Source organism: Rhinoderma darwinii, chromosome 2, assembly GCF_050947455.1.
Source record: "Rhinoderma darwinii isolate aRhiDar2 chromosome 2, aRhiDar2.hap1, whole genome shotgun sequence".
Classification (NCBI taxonomy): domain Eukaryota; kingdom Metazoa; phylum Chordata; class Amphibia; order Anura; family Rhinodermatidae; genus Rhinoderma; species Rhinoderma darwinii.
In genome coordinates, this window is record NC_134688.1 from 57,338,589 (window position 1) to 57,355,019 (window position 16,431).

The following is a 16,431-nucleotide window of genomic DNA, read 5'->3' on the forward strand; positions in this document are numbered from 1 at the left end:
GCGCCCTACAAGAGTATTTTGCCATTAATAATCTGCCAAATACCTCTTCCGCTCAAATATGGCTGGCACATAAAGCAGTATTGAGAGGTGTACTAATGGCAAAAGGATCAAAACTCAAGAGAGATAGATTGCAACTTCTTAATAAATTGCTATCGACCCTTACAAGACTAGAGCGTCAGTATATTAATAAACCAAATACAATGATTAAAGCTCAAATAGAGGAAACTCTCTGCTCTCTTAGAGCATTGGAGGAGAGCAAGGCGGAGAAAGCACTTCGATGGGGCAAGGCAAAATTATATGCATATTCCAATCAAGCTACCTCCATGTTCTCCAGAAAACTAAACTCCCACATTAGAGGCAAACAAATTTACCACATGCATAACAACACGGGAACACTTACAACCAATCCCCTTGACATATTAGACACCATGAGTACATTCTGTAGTACTTTGTATAGCAAGCCCCAACCCTTGAACTCCACAGAACTACCTGAATGGCTTTCAACACACCCGCTTCCATCTCTGACAGCTGAGGCAAAATTACAACTGAATTCCCCGATCACAGCAGAAGAGGTCACTGAAAGCATAAAAAACCTCACATCTTCCAAGTGTCCAGGCCCAGATGGTTACTCCGCTTTCTATTACAAAACATTTTCACAGACATTAACACCGCATCTAACCACATATTTCAACACACTTATGGCAGAGGAAGTGCCCCCTCCTGAATTTTCACATGCTAATATTTCACTCATTCCAAAACCAGGAAAAGATGAAACCCACTGTGCAAATTTATGTCCAATATCAGTACTTAATGTAGACTACAAGTTATTTACTAAAATACTTTCAAATAGACTTGCACCGTATATGACCTCCCTAATTTCACCTGATCAAACGGGTTTCATACCATCACGACAAGCAACGGACAATATTCGATTGGCTCACAATATTATTCTTCATGCTACTACGCATAAACGCCAATTACTAATTTTGAGCCTAGATATCCAGAAAGCATTTGATTCTGTGGACTGAAATTACTTATATAGCACACTTACACAATTTGGTATTAGGGGTCCGTACCTATACGCTATCAGGGCGGTATATCCCTCTCCCCAGGCTAGAGTAAAATTCTTAGGTCAATACTCTCCTTATTTTCAGATACAAAAAGGGACACGACAGGGATGCCCGTTGTCTCCTCTCTTGTTTGCTCTCGCCATGGAGCTTCTTGCACAGCATATTCGGCTAAATCCAGACATTAAGGGATACAGGGTGCAATCCCATGAGTTTAAATTTAGCATTTACGCAGATGATATGCTTTTATTCATTACAACGCCACTGGTTTCTTTACCAAATCTCATGGATACTCTTACCCGCTTTGGGGCTTACTCAGGGTTAATTGTAAATCTGGTTAAATCCACAGCAATGCAGATTCAAATGTCGATGGAGCAGGTGGATCTGTTAAAACTTAACTTTGGATTTCAGTGGAAACACTCCCACATGACATACTTAGGAATAGCTCTAGTAAGAGATCCAACTACCTTATACTTGAGTAACTATCCTAAAAAATTTGCATCTATTAGGAAATTATTAGAGGAATGGTCTAGGTACCATATATCTTGGATGGGCAGACTCATTGCAGTTCGAATGACCATTCTACCCAAGCTGCTGTATTTATTTTGGGCCCTTCCCGTTAGAGTTCCGCTTTATGCCATCTCACATATACAGCGGATAATAAATAAATTCATTTGGGCGAATAAAGGATCAAGAGTTGGTAAGTCCACCTTGCATCGCTCTACGGTTAGTGGGGGACTTAGTCTTCCAGACCTGAAATTATATTATTACGCTGCTCAAATTTCACAGATCGCAGCATGGAATTGTGATCCCATCACCGTAAAATGGGTTCTGTTTGAATCCCTTACCACATCTCCATCCTCACTAAAGGCACTGATGTGGTCTCCGGTTTTAACCCCTTAGTGACCAGCCCATTTTAGGCCTTAATGACCAAGCTATTTTATTCGTTTTTCTATAGTCGCATTCAAAGAGCTATAACGTTTTAATTTTTTCGTCTACATAGCTGTATGAGGACTTGTTTTTTGCGGGATTAGTTGTGCTTTTTAATGGCACCATTTTTGGGTACATATAATTTTTATATTAGCTTTTATTAACCTTTTTGGGGGGGATTATAAAGAAAAAAACTGAAATTCCGCCATTGTTCTATGCGTTTTTAAATTGACGCTGTTCACTATGCGACGTAAATAACATGTTACCTTTATTCTATGGGTCGGTACGATTATGGCGATACCACATATGTAGAGGTTTTTTTGTTTTACGACTTTTGCACAATAAAAACACTTTTGAACTAAAATTATTTGCTTTTGCATCGTCGCTTTCCAAGAGCCGTAATTTTTTTATTTTTCCATCAATGTAGTGATTTTTTGGGCTTGTTTTCTGCGGGACAAGACGTAGTTTTGAATGGTACTATTTTGGGATGCATGGGACTTATTGATTCATTTTTATTATGACTTTTTTGGGGGGCAATGGGAAAAAATTGCAATTTCGCCACGGTTTTTTGCGTTTTTTTTTTTTTTTACGGTGTTCACTTTGCGGTTTAAATTACATATTAACTTTATTAATGGAGTCATTACGGTCGCGGCGATACCACATATGTGTACTTCTTCTTTTTTTTTTTTTTTACACTTTTACTAAATAAAACCACTTTTTATGGAAAAAAATGGTTTTATTTTTTTTTTTTACTGTACTTTTTATTAATAATCTTTATTTCACTTTGATGACTGATTTTATTAGTCCCACTAGGGGACTTTACTGTGCGATGTTCCGATCGCTGCTATAATGCTCTGGTATACTTCGTATACCAGAGCATTATTGCCTGTCAGTGTAAATCTGACAGGCAATCTGTTAGGACGTGCCTCCGGAGCGTCCTGACAGGAATATGTCCAGGGCAGACCTGGAGGCTTTTATCAAGCCCCCGGCTGCCATGACACTCCATCGGAGACCCGCGATTGCATTCGCGGGCCGGCGATGGGTGACAGAGGGAGCGCACTCCCTCTGTAAACAAAGTTAAATGCCGCGGTCGCTATTGACGGCGGCATTTAACGGGTTAAACGGCCGCGATCGAAGTAAACTTCGATCGCGGGCGTTGGAGCAGGAGCTCAGCTGTCATCAGACAGCAGAGCCCCGGCACCAGCCTGCACGGGAGACCCGTGCAGGACTTAGACTAGGCTGACGTGAAAAGGCGTCAGCCTAGCCTAAAGCCCATTAGTGACCGACGTAAAAAGGCGTATTAGTGGTCACTAAGGGGTTAAGATCCCATATTTCTGGCATTGAAAATAACATTATCAAACACTCCCTCACACTTTGGTTAATTTGTCGGGAAAAGTTTAAACTTATATCTAATCCTTCCGCATTACAACCATTATTGCTTAATCCTGATTTTCCACCGGGATTACACCCGGAGGCCTTCCAGTGGTGGACCGCATTAGGTTTTACTTCAATACTTAAATTGTGTGCAAAGACGGTAAATCCCTTACTTTTGAGGCCCTACGACAGGATTCTCAAATCCCGCTTAGGGAATATTTTAGATATCTACAAATACACCATCTTCTCTCGGGATCTGTCTTTTTACCAAGCGACACTAATATAACCCTCTATGAAGCTAACTGTCAAGACTCCCCAAGGGGGAAAGGGCTAATTTCAGTTTTGTACTCCCAATTCAGAAGCGAAACATATAATGGTCCTACTTCGTATATGATGGCTTGGGAACGGGAGCTGGGAAATATACCAGACTCGACCTCGTGGCAACAAATATATGATAACACAGCTAAAGTATCTCAATCGAATAATATTAAAGAAACATCGTATAAAATTCTAACGAGGTGGTACCTTACTCCAGACAAATTGGCAAAATTGTTTCCAGGTAGTTCTGATACTTGTTTCAGAATTTGTGGGGCGAGGGGCACTATGGCTCATATCTGGTGGTTCTGTCCAGTAGTACAGGCTCATTGGAAACGAGTAGAGCGCCTTATCAATTCTAAATTACAGTTACAAATCAAATTAACCCCTTGGACAGCGATACTGAATGCAGAAATTCCGGAGGTACCCAAAATAAATAGAAAATTAATCTCGCATATTTTATCAGCAGCCAAATGGACGGTAGCCATTAGCTGGAAATCACTGTCTATCCCATTCCCAAGGACGCTGAACAAAATTAAAGAGATACACCAATTTGAGAAATTAATTAGTATTCTGGAAAACAGATTACCACAATGTGAAGCCCAGTGGATCAGTTGGACCTCATAGAAATTGCTTAGAGCCTTCTGTTAGGTTTGAGGACTCACCAGTTTAGGACAGAAATAGATTCTTTACTATGGATAGCTGCACCATGTTTGGTAGATGTTGGTTTAATTGTTGTTGCTTCCTAGCCGGTCTCGGTATTTAGGGGCTGGAAAACCCTACTTTTCCTAGAGACACACATTTACTAACTTTTACTTCATCATACACTAGGAAGGGGTTAAGTGTTTTATGGTTACAATGTACTCATAAATATCATTTAAAGTATTGATATAACAATGTTTTAGAAAATATGTGATATTCTTGCAACACCTGTATAGAAATGAATCTCTATCACTGTTTTCTTCTGAGAATGTTATTAAAGCTCTACGTAGCTATATATGCTCCCAATATGTGGGAATGTCAACTGATTTGTTATGTCTTGTTTACCAAATAAAGAGTTTGGGAAAAAAAAAAGTTCAACCTTGGTCTCATCAGACCAGAACACGTTTTCCCACATGCTTTTGGCAGACTTGATGTAGGTCTTTGCAAAACCTAGCCGGGCTTGGATGTTTTTCTTTGCTAGAAAAGGCTTCCGTCTTGCCACCCTACCCTACAGCCCAGACACATGAAGAATATGGGAGATTGTTGTCACATGCACTACACAACCAGTACCTGCCAGAAAGTCCTGCAGCTCCTTTTAATGTTGCGGTAGGTCTCTTGGTAGCCTCCCGGACCATTTTTCGTCTTGTCTTTTCATCAAGTTTTGAGAGATGTCCAGGTCTTGGTAATGTCACTGTTGTGCCAAATATATTCCACTTCTTCACTGTGTTTCATAATATATCTAACGCTTGGAAATTCTTTGGTACCCTTCTCCTGACTGATTCCTTTCAACAATCTGATTCCTTTGATGTGTTGTAAGCTCTTTATGGACCATGGCTTTTGCTGTCACATGCAACAAAGTAAATGTCAGGAAAATCCTAATAGAACATCTGAACTTTATATGGGGTTACTAAGAATCACTTTAAAGAGGCTCTGTCACCAGATTTTGCAACCCGTATCTGCTATTGCAGCAGATAGGCGCTGCAATGTAGATTACAGTAACGTTTTTATTTTTTTAAAACGAGCATTTTTGGCCAAGTTATGACCATTTTTGTATTTATGCAAATGAGGTTTGCAAAAGTACAACTGGGCGTGTTTAATGCTGTGTTTTTTTTCACATTTTTTTCCCATTGGAGAACAGTTGGGAGTATGAAGAAAGACCCTGTAGAATGTGCCCTCTCCTTCCATACCTCTGCGCTGGAGATCTTTATCACAAGTGTGGCCTGGTATCGGCACAGCGAAGGCTGGGTGATATGCAGGGAGGAGATGGCACATTACTTTGTGCCGCAGCACTAGTGGCCAGTACCTAAAACCGATGTCTACAAAGTCTCCTTCATTGCGAGCAGCATTTCTGTAATCCTCCTATTGGAAAGTCTGGGCATCCCGGATGTAGGGCTCCCGTTCATTGTATGTACTGACTAATTTCACATTTTCGTGTGAACTGGAGGTCGGCTTACCCCTAGATATTGGGGGTATCATTCAAAGTTGCTTGGTTTGGAAGTCCAACTGTAGCTGACAGGAAAGCTTCTTTCCTAGTGATGCTCTAGTGTTCGGTAGGGGTCGGACCTCCACCCATTGGACATTGGTATATCCTATTGATGTCTGTCGTGAGATAACACATTTAAATTGCATCTTTATCAGAAATGTGTTATTGTACATAAATATTCAGAGTATTGCAGGGCATGATTGACCTTGTAGTCCTCATCACCAGTACTGTGAACTTCATTACCAGTGATGAGCAGAGTTTAGATTGATCAGTTTTTTGTTAGAATTTTTCTGGGGCAGAATAAAAAGCGGCCGTGGTACCGAATTAACACAGTTGTGCAGTCATTTTTCTCTTCTCGCTAATCTCTCAATACCTCATAAGAGCTTTATGGGCTCCGCTTGTGTAGACATCAAACAGTTGACACTGTGCAAAGCACCTAAACCACTTTTTTTATAGATGTTGTTTTGCTTTTTGTGAGCTGGTTGATGTGGTTTTGACTCCTTCCTGCAGATCTTCATATTTCGTGGCTGTGCCCGCTCGCTGTAATAACACATTTGTAAGCTTTGGCAAAACGAATGTGGGAAGTTCAAGGATATTCATGCACCACAGTCCTCCAAATGGCAGTGTTTCCAAGGAAAGCTTGGGGGGGAAAAGTTCCTGAAGTCAAATTTTTTTTTCCTCCGTTTTCTGTGTGTCCTACTCTAAACCATGCAATGTTTACATCTCTAGGGCTCCTTTTTATGAGCAGATAATGGAGTAAATCCTTTCAATAAAATACTTTATATAACCAATGTTTCCCATCTGTCCATATGTAACTTCCCGAAATCGCAAATTATGTGAATATACTGCCTTTTTTATGTATATCTTTTTCTCCTTTTATACATACATACATACATATACACACACACACATACACACACACACACACACACACACACACACCCTCTTCTTTCTGACCAGTGCTGATTGGACCGGTACTGGTCCCACTGTTTGTCATTTTAATGTTATACGATCATTCATTCTTTACTTTAAAGGAATAGTGTCATCACAAATAATTTTTTTATATGTTAAAGATGTTAGTGCTTTAATAAAAACGTTTATATTCATTTGTGTGTTTGTGTTTTACTGTTTCTTATTTTTACACTTTTTCTTCCCTATGGGGGCTGCCATTTTTTGTTCCATTTCTGTGTGTGTCGATTAACGACACACACAGACATGGAGTACGGCAGCCACAGTCCCATAGGGACTGTGAACGGCTCCCGTCCCATTCACGTCCGTGTACGGCGTCTGTGTGGGAACTGCGCATGCGCCGCTCCCACACAGTCCTATTCGAAATTGGTGCCGTCCAGCGCCATTTTCCTGTGGACCGGAAGTCGCGGCCGGACAGTAATATTACTACTTCCGGTCGCGGCTTCCGGACTTGTGCACATGGAACAGCGGCAGCAAAGGGAGCGGACGGGCCGGAGGGAGCCGCGGCGGCAGGAGCAGGTAAGAGATTTCAATGTATGTTAGTGTTTGTGTGTGTTTACTACTGTATGTAAACCTACTACACTGTGGGTTACCTCAAAAAATGGCGACACACAGTGTAGGAGGTTAAACCTTTCAAACCCCTCGTTTATCCCGGCACTAGCCAGGATAAAGGAGGGGGGGATGCTGAGAGCTCACTAGAGCGAGAGCTTTTAACCCAATGTTGCAATGCTGCAATTTTGGGAACTAGCTCCATCTAGTGACCAAAAATGGGTAGTATTATAAATTAGAAAAAATTTATAATATTTCCTGACTCGCGAAAAAAATAAAAAAAATTTGAACAATGTTTAATCACCCACACACTAAATGTTTAAATTTTAAAAAAAAACCATGTTTTTCGGGCAACACCATGCCTTTAAAGCCTCGTGCACACGACCGTGTGCGCCGCCCGAGTCTCGTCAGTGATCCGAGAAGATAGAATGTGTTCCATCTGTCCTCGAATAGTCAGTTTTCACAGACCCGCTAAAGTGAATGGGTCCATGAAGACCATCAGATGCTGTTAAAAAGGACCCAAGTGGCGCAATGGTCATGTGCATGAGGTGTTACTGTAATTCCCATGTCTTATTATATAGGATGTGATAATCAAGGGTCATGTTGACCTCTCCATCTTTTGGATTTTTTCTTTTTGGTGTTTTTTATTACCAAAATTGTAAAACCAAATTTAAACATTTTATTGTAAAAAAAGAAAGAAACTGCATCAAAACCTTTTGTGTTTGTCTGATTCTGGCCTAATGGAGATTCACTGTTCAGAGCAAACTTTGTTAATCTTCTATACCTGGACTCCATGGAGAGAAGTATGGAGAGCAGGAGCCATCTCTAGATTTTCATTTCCAGCAATACTTTGGACAGGTATGATGGAGATGGACTGCCGTGGAATTCACATCTAACCACCGGAGCTTTACTTTAATATAAGAGCCGTGTGGAAACCCCTTGTAAATATAAGACCTGCAGATGTTCAACCTCCTACTAATGTGAAAGTTGTGTATATAGGAAATGTGCTATTTCTCAGGGTTCACAACGGGCAGTAAAGGTCCAGGTATATGGGATTGGTTTTCGAAGGCTGAGATCACACACACAGTTTTTGGCTCAGTTTCTTCATGGGATTGGACACCAGAAAGGAGATCCATCAGTCTTTTTTTTTTTATACCTTCCCTTCCTTTTGGATCCACTTCTGGCGTTTTCTCCAAAAGCTGCATCATAACTGTGTGTGGTCCTGGCCTTAGTGATGTTTAATTGGTATAACAATGTCCCGGAGAGCTCGTGTAATTAAAATCACACCGATTGCAGAATTGTTTAATTGAAACTAATGTATTGTTCCTTTTTTTTATTTTTTAGCTTCTGCGAGAGCTGAAACACCCAAATGTTATTTCTCTACAAAAAGTGTTCCTCTCCCATGCGGACAGGAAGGTGTATCTTCTGTTCGATTTCGCAGAGCACGACCTGTGGGTAAGACACTTTACTCTAACACAGTAAGAAATAAGTGTACATCACGCATCCATTATATGAACTCAGGCCTGTTCACATCAGCGTCACCCTTCTGTTCATGGGTTCCGCTAGACCTTTCCATTGGAGGAACCCATGAACGAAAAGGCAAACGGAAACCATAGCTTCCGTTTGCATTACCATTGATTTCAATGGTAATGCTTCTGTTCTGCAAGGTCTCTGTTTTTTTTCTTTTGCAGAAACAATAGCGCAGTCAACTACACTATTTCCGCTAAACAAAAACCCAGAAGCCTTACGGAACGGAGACCAACAGAAACCACTTGCAACGGAAGCATTACCATTGAAATCAGGGTTTTTTGTTGAAATAACCTGTTTTAAAGCCTTTCTTTACTATGTGACCTGGGATAGAGATCTATGAAACTCATTGGGTAGATTTACTAATACGGTCTTAAAGACGTTGGCCCACTTCCCTCTCCCCCCGTTTACCTCCGTATTATAGTCAACGCTTCCCGCCACTTCCTGGGTTGCTTGATGGTACAGGACGGCGACGATGTGATGTAATCACCCCGCTGGCCTGAATGTGTGCGTTTTCGAAGCTGCTATATACAATCCCCGTAGCAGCATCGGCGGTGTATCTAGCTATGTACAGTTGCCAGCTATGTTCAGTGGCTCCAGGGCTGCTACTGCGCATTCCCTGCAGCTGGCCACGTAACTCAACTGTGCTGGAGAGAGGAGATTGAGCTGGGAGCCAACGCACATATGCTAGGAGGTGTGCTGCTGAGACCCCCGCTGCAGTCTACAACAGAGGATGCCAAGAAAACGCTGCGAACGCGGCCACTGCGGTGGTCGTAACCCTAAAAATATTAGCCGAAAACCAAAGAGGGCAAGGGTGTCGCAGGCTCAGTATCTGGAGAGAAGTAGCATTTGGAAAGGTATTTAGTTAAGTTTAGGTTAGCTGCCATTTCAGACCTGATTAATAAGATGGAAATAACCACTTAGAATTGGACTAGATGTGCCAAATTAATCTCACTTGCTCCTGCTGGATGATAGCGTTGGCATATCTTTAGACAACTGTCTTTATACCACCTCTTGTATGGCTAACTGTAGACCACTTTTTTTTGTGCCAAAATCTGGCGCATCTTAAACCACGCTTGTCCGCTTATTCGCGCCCCCTTGTCGGATGAGTCCGAAAACCTGACAGACCCATTTTAATGCCAGTTGCACAAGACCGATTTGCTGCTCAGGCAGTTTTTAACGGCATCCGAGTGGCACCCGCTAAAGTGAAAGGGTCCATGATCTCCGGTCTGTGGAAAGATGGACATTAGATGGGATCACGGACGGGACCTGGCCGGTGTGCATGAGACATTAGTCATTGTTTATAACTATCATTCATCCATTAAAAAGAAGCTACCCAGTGTGAACAAAGCCAAAAAAAATTATGGGGATCCCTTTACCCAAAGACATTCTTTTATTATATTTTGAGGCAGAATTGCATTGAGCTGAGGTCCCACACTTTTCTGCAGTCACTGCAAGATTTTACAGGCATACTCCCATCAGGTTACCGTGCCCCTCACAAATAATGTTAGATTGTAAACCCCTATGGGCAGGGACCTTTTTTTCATTTTAATTTTTTTTATTTTCATTACTTGTCTGTTACTTCCCCAATTGTAAAGTTCTTGCGGAATATGTCGGCGCTGTATAAATATTATTGCAACTTGCGTAGCCTCCATTTAGTAGGGACCACGGCATAGACCTGGCTGTATCGTGTTGCCACCATTGGAGAAGGGCAACACTATGTTGAACGTTGTTGTACCAAGTAGTGGTCTAATGAGATTTCTTTATATAAATCCCTTCCGGATCTTGCACGTCTTGCTTTAAGAGGTGTGTAACCTGATTGACAGCTCTTAGTTAATTGGTTATGTGTGTGGGGCCACGACTATGTTATTACAGGTGTCTGTACAATGCGTTCTCCAGCTAAGCATTGAGTCACGCCAGTGCCCAGTCTTTTTGTTTCGGATTCCAGATTTTAATGCATTTTCTATTTAGTCGTAGGAAGGGTTTTTCTCTTTTTGGCTCTTAGTTTATTGGTTTTTTTCCAGTCCGTTGTTTTCCTTTTGCTCTGGATAAACATACCAAAGAAAAGATATGGAGCAGGCCATAGAATGAACTCAATGGGCCAGGCTCCCCTTTCAGCCAAGTATACTGAACCACTGTTACTGTATCAGATGCAGTGGCCAAGCTTCCGGACCTGGCTTGGATTCTCAGAAAAGGAATTTTGAAAGTGCTCTTCAGAGCCGGCACTATTCCAGCGTCTCGCCTTTCATCGGCCTCCGCTACAAGTAGAATGGATTAACTTTTGCTGGTTCTGCCTCTTAAATGCATTCTTTTGTGTCCAGGCACGATCAGGTGTCCGATTCATACATTGTGCGTTTCAGCTTTTCGCTGGTCTTTCCTCCCGGGTTCCTATTTTCATACTGTAGCATATTATGAAGAGTATGGTCCTGAATTACGTTGCATTTTAGTAACTGGTTTAGTGATGACATTATAAGCTGCAATTTTCTACCTTACGGCTATGTTCATACACAAAACCTTTTTATTTAATGACAATGCTAGGATCTTTTGTAGAATTGCTTTTTACCAAAGATCTTACGATGCTTCTGCTTTTATTTCTACAGGTTTTGGGGGGAAAAAATTGTTTTTGTTTCTATATTTTGCTGGTTGCCCTTAGAAACAGACAGCAGTTTTGCGCCACCCTGTTGTCAAACATATATGACCTTAACAGCTGAACTCTGGCTCTAATTGTCATGACATCCCACAATTCACTACTCTCTGGCAACTGGAGCCAACAGAATTTGGCTTTAGATTTTAAGTGGACAGCAAAACATCATGTGAATATAATATATACGAGATTAGGAAAGCGTATTTACAAAATTAGGTTGTGCTCTCATACTGCAGCCCTTTGTGTGACATGTTTTGGGGGGTTTTTTTTTTGTTTTTTTTTTTTCCTGTATGGTACAATAGAGTAGTAGACTACAGAGAGATACAGTAAAAACAATGCATAGTATAATTTATTTTTATTTTTTTGTTCTTTGCAGCGTTTTTCAGCCAAGTCCATTGAGCGCCACGGGCGAAAAACGCAGCGAAAACAGATTTCTCTGCCTCCCATTGTCAATGGAAGGTCAGAGACAGAAACTACTGAAGAAAGTGCATTAATTTTTTTTTTTTATTATTTTTTTTTTTTTCCCGCTCATGGGAAACCTCCTCCGCCTCCCATCGAAATAAATGGGAGGCGTTTTTGGTTGGTTTCCGTGCCAAAAAACTCCATGTGAACGTACCCTAACTGTGCCGGGTCTATTTTGTAAACTGCCTTTCACCTACAGAAAAAACAACTAGGACTGGCTGTACATGCTTTTCGATGCCAATAAAACACATGAGAGTTTACACGCAGTGATTTTTTTGATCGAAAGCAGTATTGCTACATTTGTCCCATCCAACAGGCAAAACTTTTAGCATGTACGTCACTTTTACTTGTAATTTACACCTAGAATTGTCAATTTATAAGGCGGAATTCACACGACAGGGTGTGCCGGCCGTTCATAAGTCGGCCGTCACCCGGCTGCATTAGGAACAATAGACCCCTAATGGGGCTATTCACACGACCAATTTTTTGACGGGCTTGGAAAACCGGCCGTCAAAAAATGGGACATGCCCTATTTTCGGCCGGGTGCCCGGCTCCCATAGGAGTCTATGGGGCCGGGTAATACACGGCCATTACCGGAATGTGTCCCGAGTGATGGCTGGGTCTACCGTCGCTCGCGCACTCTCTCTCCTCCTCACAGCGCAGAGTGCATGTGAGGAGGAGGGTCTTTTTTTGCTCCCTGTAGGAGTCTGAATCCCCAATCCCCGGCCGGGGATTGGGGATTCCACTACAGGATAAGTGCATGACTACACTGTCCATATATGGACACAGCGATGTCACTCACTTCTGCAGCGGATTCCCCGACTCTATGGCCGGGGATTCCGCTACAGGAGAAGTGAGTGACTACACTGTCCATATATGGACACAGTAACGTCACTCACTTCTGAAGCGGAATTTCCGACCTGTGGCAGGGAATTCCTCTCCAGGAGAAGTCAGTGACTACACTGTCCATATATGGACATTGAAGTCAGTGACTTCTCCTGGAATGTGGGGGGGGGGGATGGGTGCAACCTACAGGGGGCTGTGTGGCATCGCCTGCAGGGGGCTGTGTGGCATCGCCTGCAGGGGGCTGTGTGGCATCGCCTGCAGGGGGCTGTGTGGCATCGCCTGCAGGGGGCTGTGTGGCATCGCCTGCAGGGGGCTGTGTGGCATCGCCTGCAGGGGGCTGTGTGGCATCGCCTGCAGGGGGCTGTGTGGCATCGCCTGCAGGGGGCTGTGTGGCATCGCCTGCAGGGGGCTGTGTGGCATCGCCTGCAGGGGGCTGTGTGGCATCGCCTGCAGGGGGCTGTGTGGCATCGCCTGCAGGGGGCTGTGTGGCATCGCCTGCAGGGGGCTGTGTGGCATCGCCTGCAGGGGGCTGTGTGTGGCAACAAATTTAAATTTAATTCATCCGATTTTAAAATGGACAGGGAAAAAACGGCTGCAAAACGGGTCAAAATCGGCCGTTAAAAACGGCAACACGGCCCGGAACGGAATCGGAACGGATGCAAACCGGCCGGGAAAAACGGCCCCAAACGGCCGATTTTATCGGCCGACACTCGTACCCTGTCGTGTGAATGAGGCCTAACTGTAAGGCCTCATTCACACGACAGGGTCCGAGTGTCGGCCGGGAAAATCGGCCGTTTTTGGCCGATTTTATTTTTTTTTTTTCCCGGCCGGTTTGCATCCGTTTTGCATCCATTCCGTTCCGGACCGAGTTGCCGTTTTTACCGGCCGATTTGCATCCGTTTTTTTCCCTGTCCGTTTTAAAATCGGATGAATTTAGCCCTTTGTAGATAATGCCACAGCCCCCCTGGTAGGTAATGCCACCCAGCCCCCTGGTAGGTGATGCCACCCAGCCCCCTGTAGGTGATGCCACCCAGCCCCCTGTAGGTGATGCCACCCAGCCCCCTGTAGGTGATGCCACCCAGCCCCCTGTAGGTGATGCCACCCAGCCCCCTGTAGGTGATGCCACCCAGCCCCCTGTAGGTGATGCCACCCAGCCCCCTGTAGGTGATGCCACCCAGCCCCCTGTAGGTGATGCCACACAGCCCCCTGTAGGTGATGCCACACAGCCCCCTGTAGGTGATGCCACACAGCCCCCTGTAGGTGATGCCACACAGCCCCCTGTAGGTGATGCCACACAGCCCCCTGTAGGTGATGCCACACAGCCCCCTGTAGGTGATGCCACACAGCCCCCTGTAGGTGATGCCACACAGCCCCCTGTAGGCGATGCCACACAGCCCCCTGTAGGCGATGCCACACAGCCCCCTGTAGGCGATGCCACACAGCCCCCTGTAGGTGATGCCACACAGCCCCCTGTAGGTGATGCCAGACAGCCCCCTGTAGGTGATGCCAGACAGCCCCCTGTAGGTGATGCCAGACAGCCCCCTGTAGGTGATGCCAGACAGCCCCCTGTAGGTGATGCCACACAGCCCCCCGTAGGCGATGCCACACAGCCCCCCGTAGGCGATGCCACACAGCCCCCCGTAGGCGATGCCACACAGCCCCCCGTAGGCGATGCCACACAGCCCCCCGTAGGCGATGCCACACAGCCCCCCGTAGGCGATGCCACACAGCCCCCCGTAGGCGATGCCACACAGCCCCCCGTAGGCGATGCCACACAGCCCCCCGCAGGCGATGCCACACAGCCCCCCGCAGGCGATGCCACCCAGCCCCCCGCAGGCGATGCCACCCAGCCCCCCGCAGGCGATGCCACCCAGCCCCCCGCAGGCGATGCCACCCAGCCCCCCGTAGGCGATGCCACCCTGCCCCCTGTAGGCTGCACCCATCCCCCCCCCCTTCCAGGAGAAGTCACTGACTTCAATGTCCATATATGGACAGTGTAGTCACTGACTTCTCCTGAAGAGGAATTCCCTGCCACACGTCGGGAATTCCGCTTCAGAAGTGAGTGACGTCACTGTGTCCATATATGGACAGTGTAGTCACTCACTTCTCCTGTAGTGGAATCCCCGGCCATAGAGTCGGGGATTCCGCTGCAGAAGTGAGTGACTTCGCTGTGTCCATATATGGACAGTGTAGTCACTCACTTCTCCTGTAGCGGCATCCCCGGCCATAGAGTCGGGGATTCCGCTGCAGAAGTGAGTGACTTCGCTGTGTCCATATATGGACAGTGTAGTCACTCACTTCTCCTGTAGCGGCATCCCCGGCCATAGAGTCGGATTCCGCTGCATAGGTGCGTGACTTCGCTGTGTCCATATATGGATAGTGCAGTCACGCACTTCTCCTGTAGCGGAATCCCTGGCCATAGAGTCGGGGATTCCGCTGCAGAAGTGCGTGACTTCGCTGTGTCCATATATGGACAGTGCAGTCACGCACTTCTCCTGTAGCGGAATCCCCAATCCCCAGCCGGGGATTGGGGATTCCGACTCCTACAGCGAGCAATAAAAGATCCTCCTCCTCACATGCACTCTGCACTGTGAGGAGGAGGAGAGAGAGTGCGCGAGCGACGGTAGACCCGGCCATCACTCTGGACACATTCCGGTGATGGCCGTGTATTACCCGGCCCCATAGACTTCTATGGGAGCCGGGCGGCCGGGCACCCGGCCGAAGATAGAGCATTTCCTATTTTTTGACGGGCGGTTTTCCCAGCCGTCAAAAAATCGGTCGTGTGAATAGCCCCATTAGGGGTCTATTATTCCTAATGCAGCCGGGTGCCGGCCGATTTATGAACGGCCGGCACCCGGCCGGGAATCCCTGTCGTGTGAATTCCGCCTAAAGGAAACTTTTTTTACATGCTACAGAAGTGATCGTATCCTGAAAAATCATGACTTGTAAACATACCCTAAGGCCTCATTCCCACGACAGGGTTTCCCGGCCGTTCATAAATCGGCCGTCAAAAAATAGGACATGCTCCATCTTCGGCCGGGTACCCGGCCGCCCGGCTCCCATAGAAGTCTATGGGGCCGGGTAATACACGGCCATCACCGGGATGTGTCCCGAGTGATGGCCGGGTTTTCCGGCGCTTGCGCTCTATCTCCTCCTCCTCACAGCGCAGAGTGCATGTGAGGAGGAGGAGTTGATGCCATTCTGACGAATGGCATCGCTGTACACGGTGTGGCAGCGCTGGCTCCCTTCCCCTGCTTGTTTTAAAAGCGCCCTGGCCCGGCGACACCTTCGATGGCGCCGCTAGCAGCTCCTGCGGCTGCTACTACTGCAGCGACGCCACTATAGCAGAGCAGGGAGGTATCTCCCCGCTCTGCTATGTGCTAGCCGCACTTTAGCTCCTTGAAGGAGCGGAATCCCCGTGTGTTCGGGGATTCCGCTCCTGGACAGAGCGCTTGATGTCTCTGTCCATATCTGGGCAGTGACATCAGGGGAAACTCCTGAAGCGGAATCCCCGAACACATGGGGATTCCCCTTCAGGAGTTGCCGCTGATGTCACTGTCCAG

The 16,431-nt window shown here is 45.6% G+C and overlaps 1 protein-coding gene across 1 annotated transcript in view; it reads left to right on the forward strand.

Moving 5' to 3' along the window:
• Positions 1 to 16,431, forward strand: part of CDK8 (cyclin dependent kinase 8) — an 80,756-nt gene that overhangs the window by 18,299 nt on the left and 46,026 nt on the right. Inside the window, exon 3 of the mRNA XM_075851662.1 lies at positions 8,734 to 8,844. Coding sequence (XP_075707777.1) covers positions 8,734 to 8,844 — 111 coding nt within the window. The remainder of the gene's footprint in view (positions 1 to 8,733; positions 8,845 to 16,431) is intronic.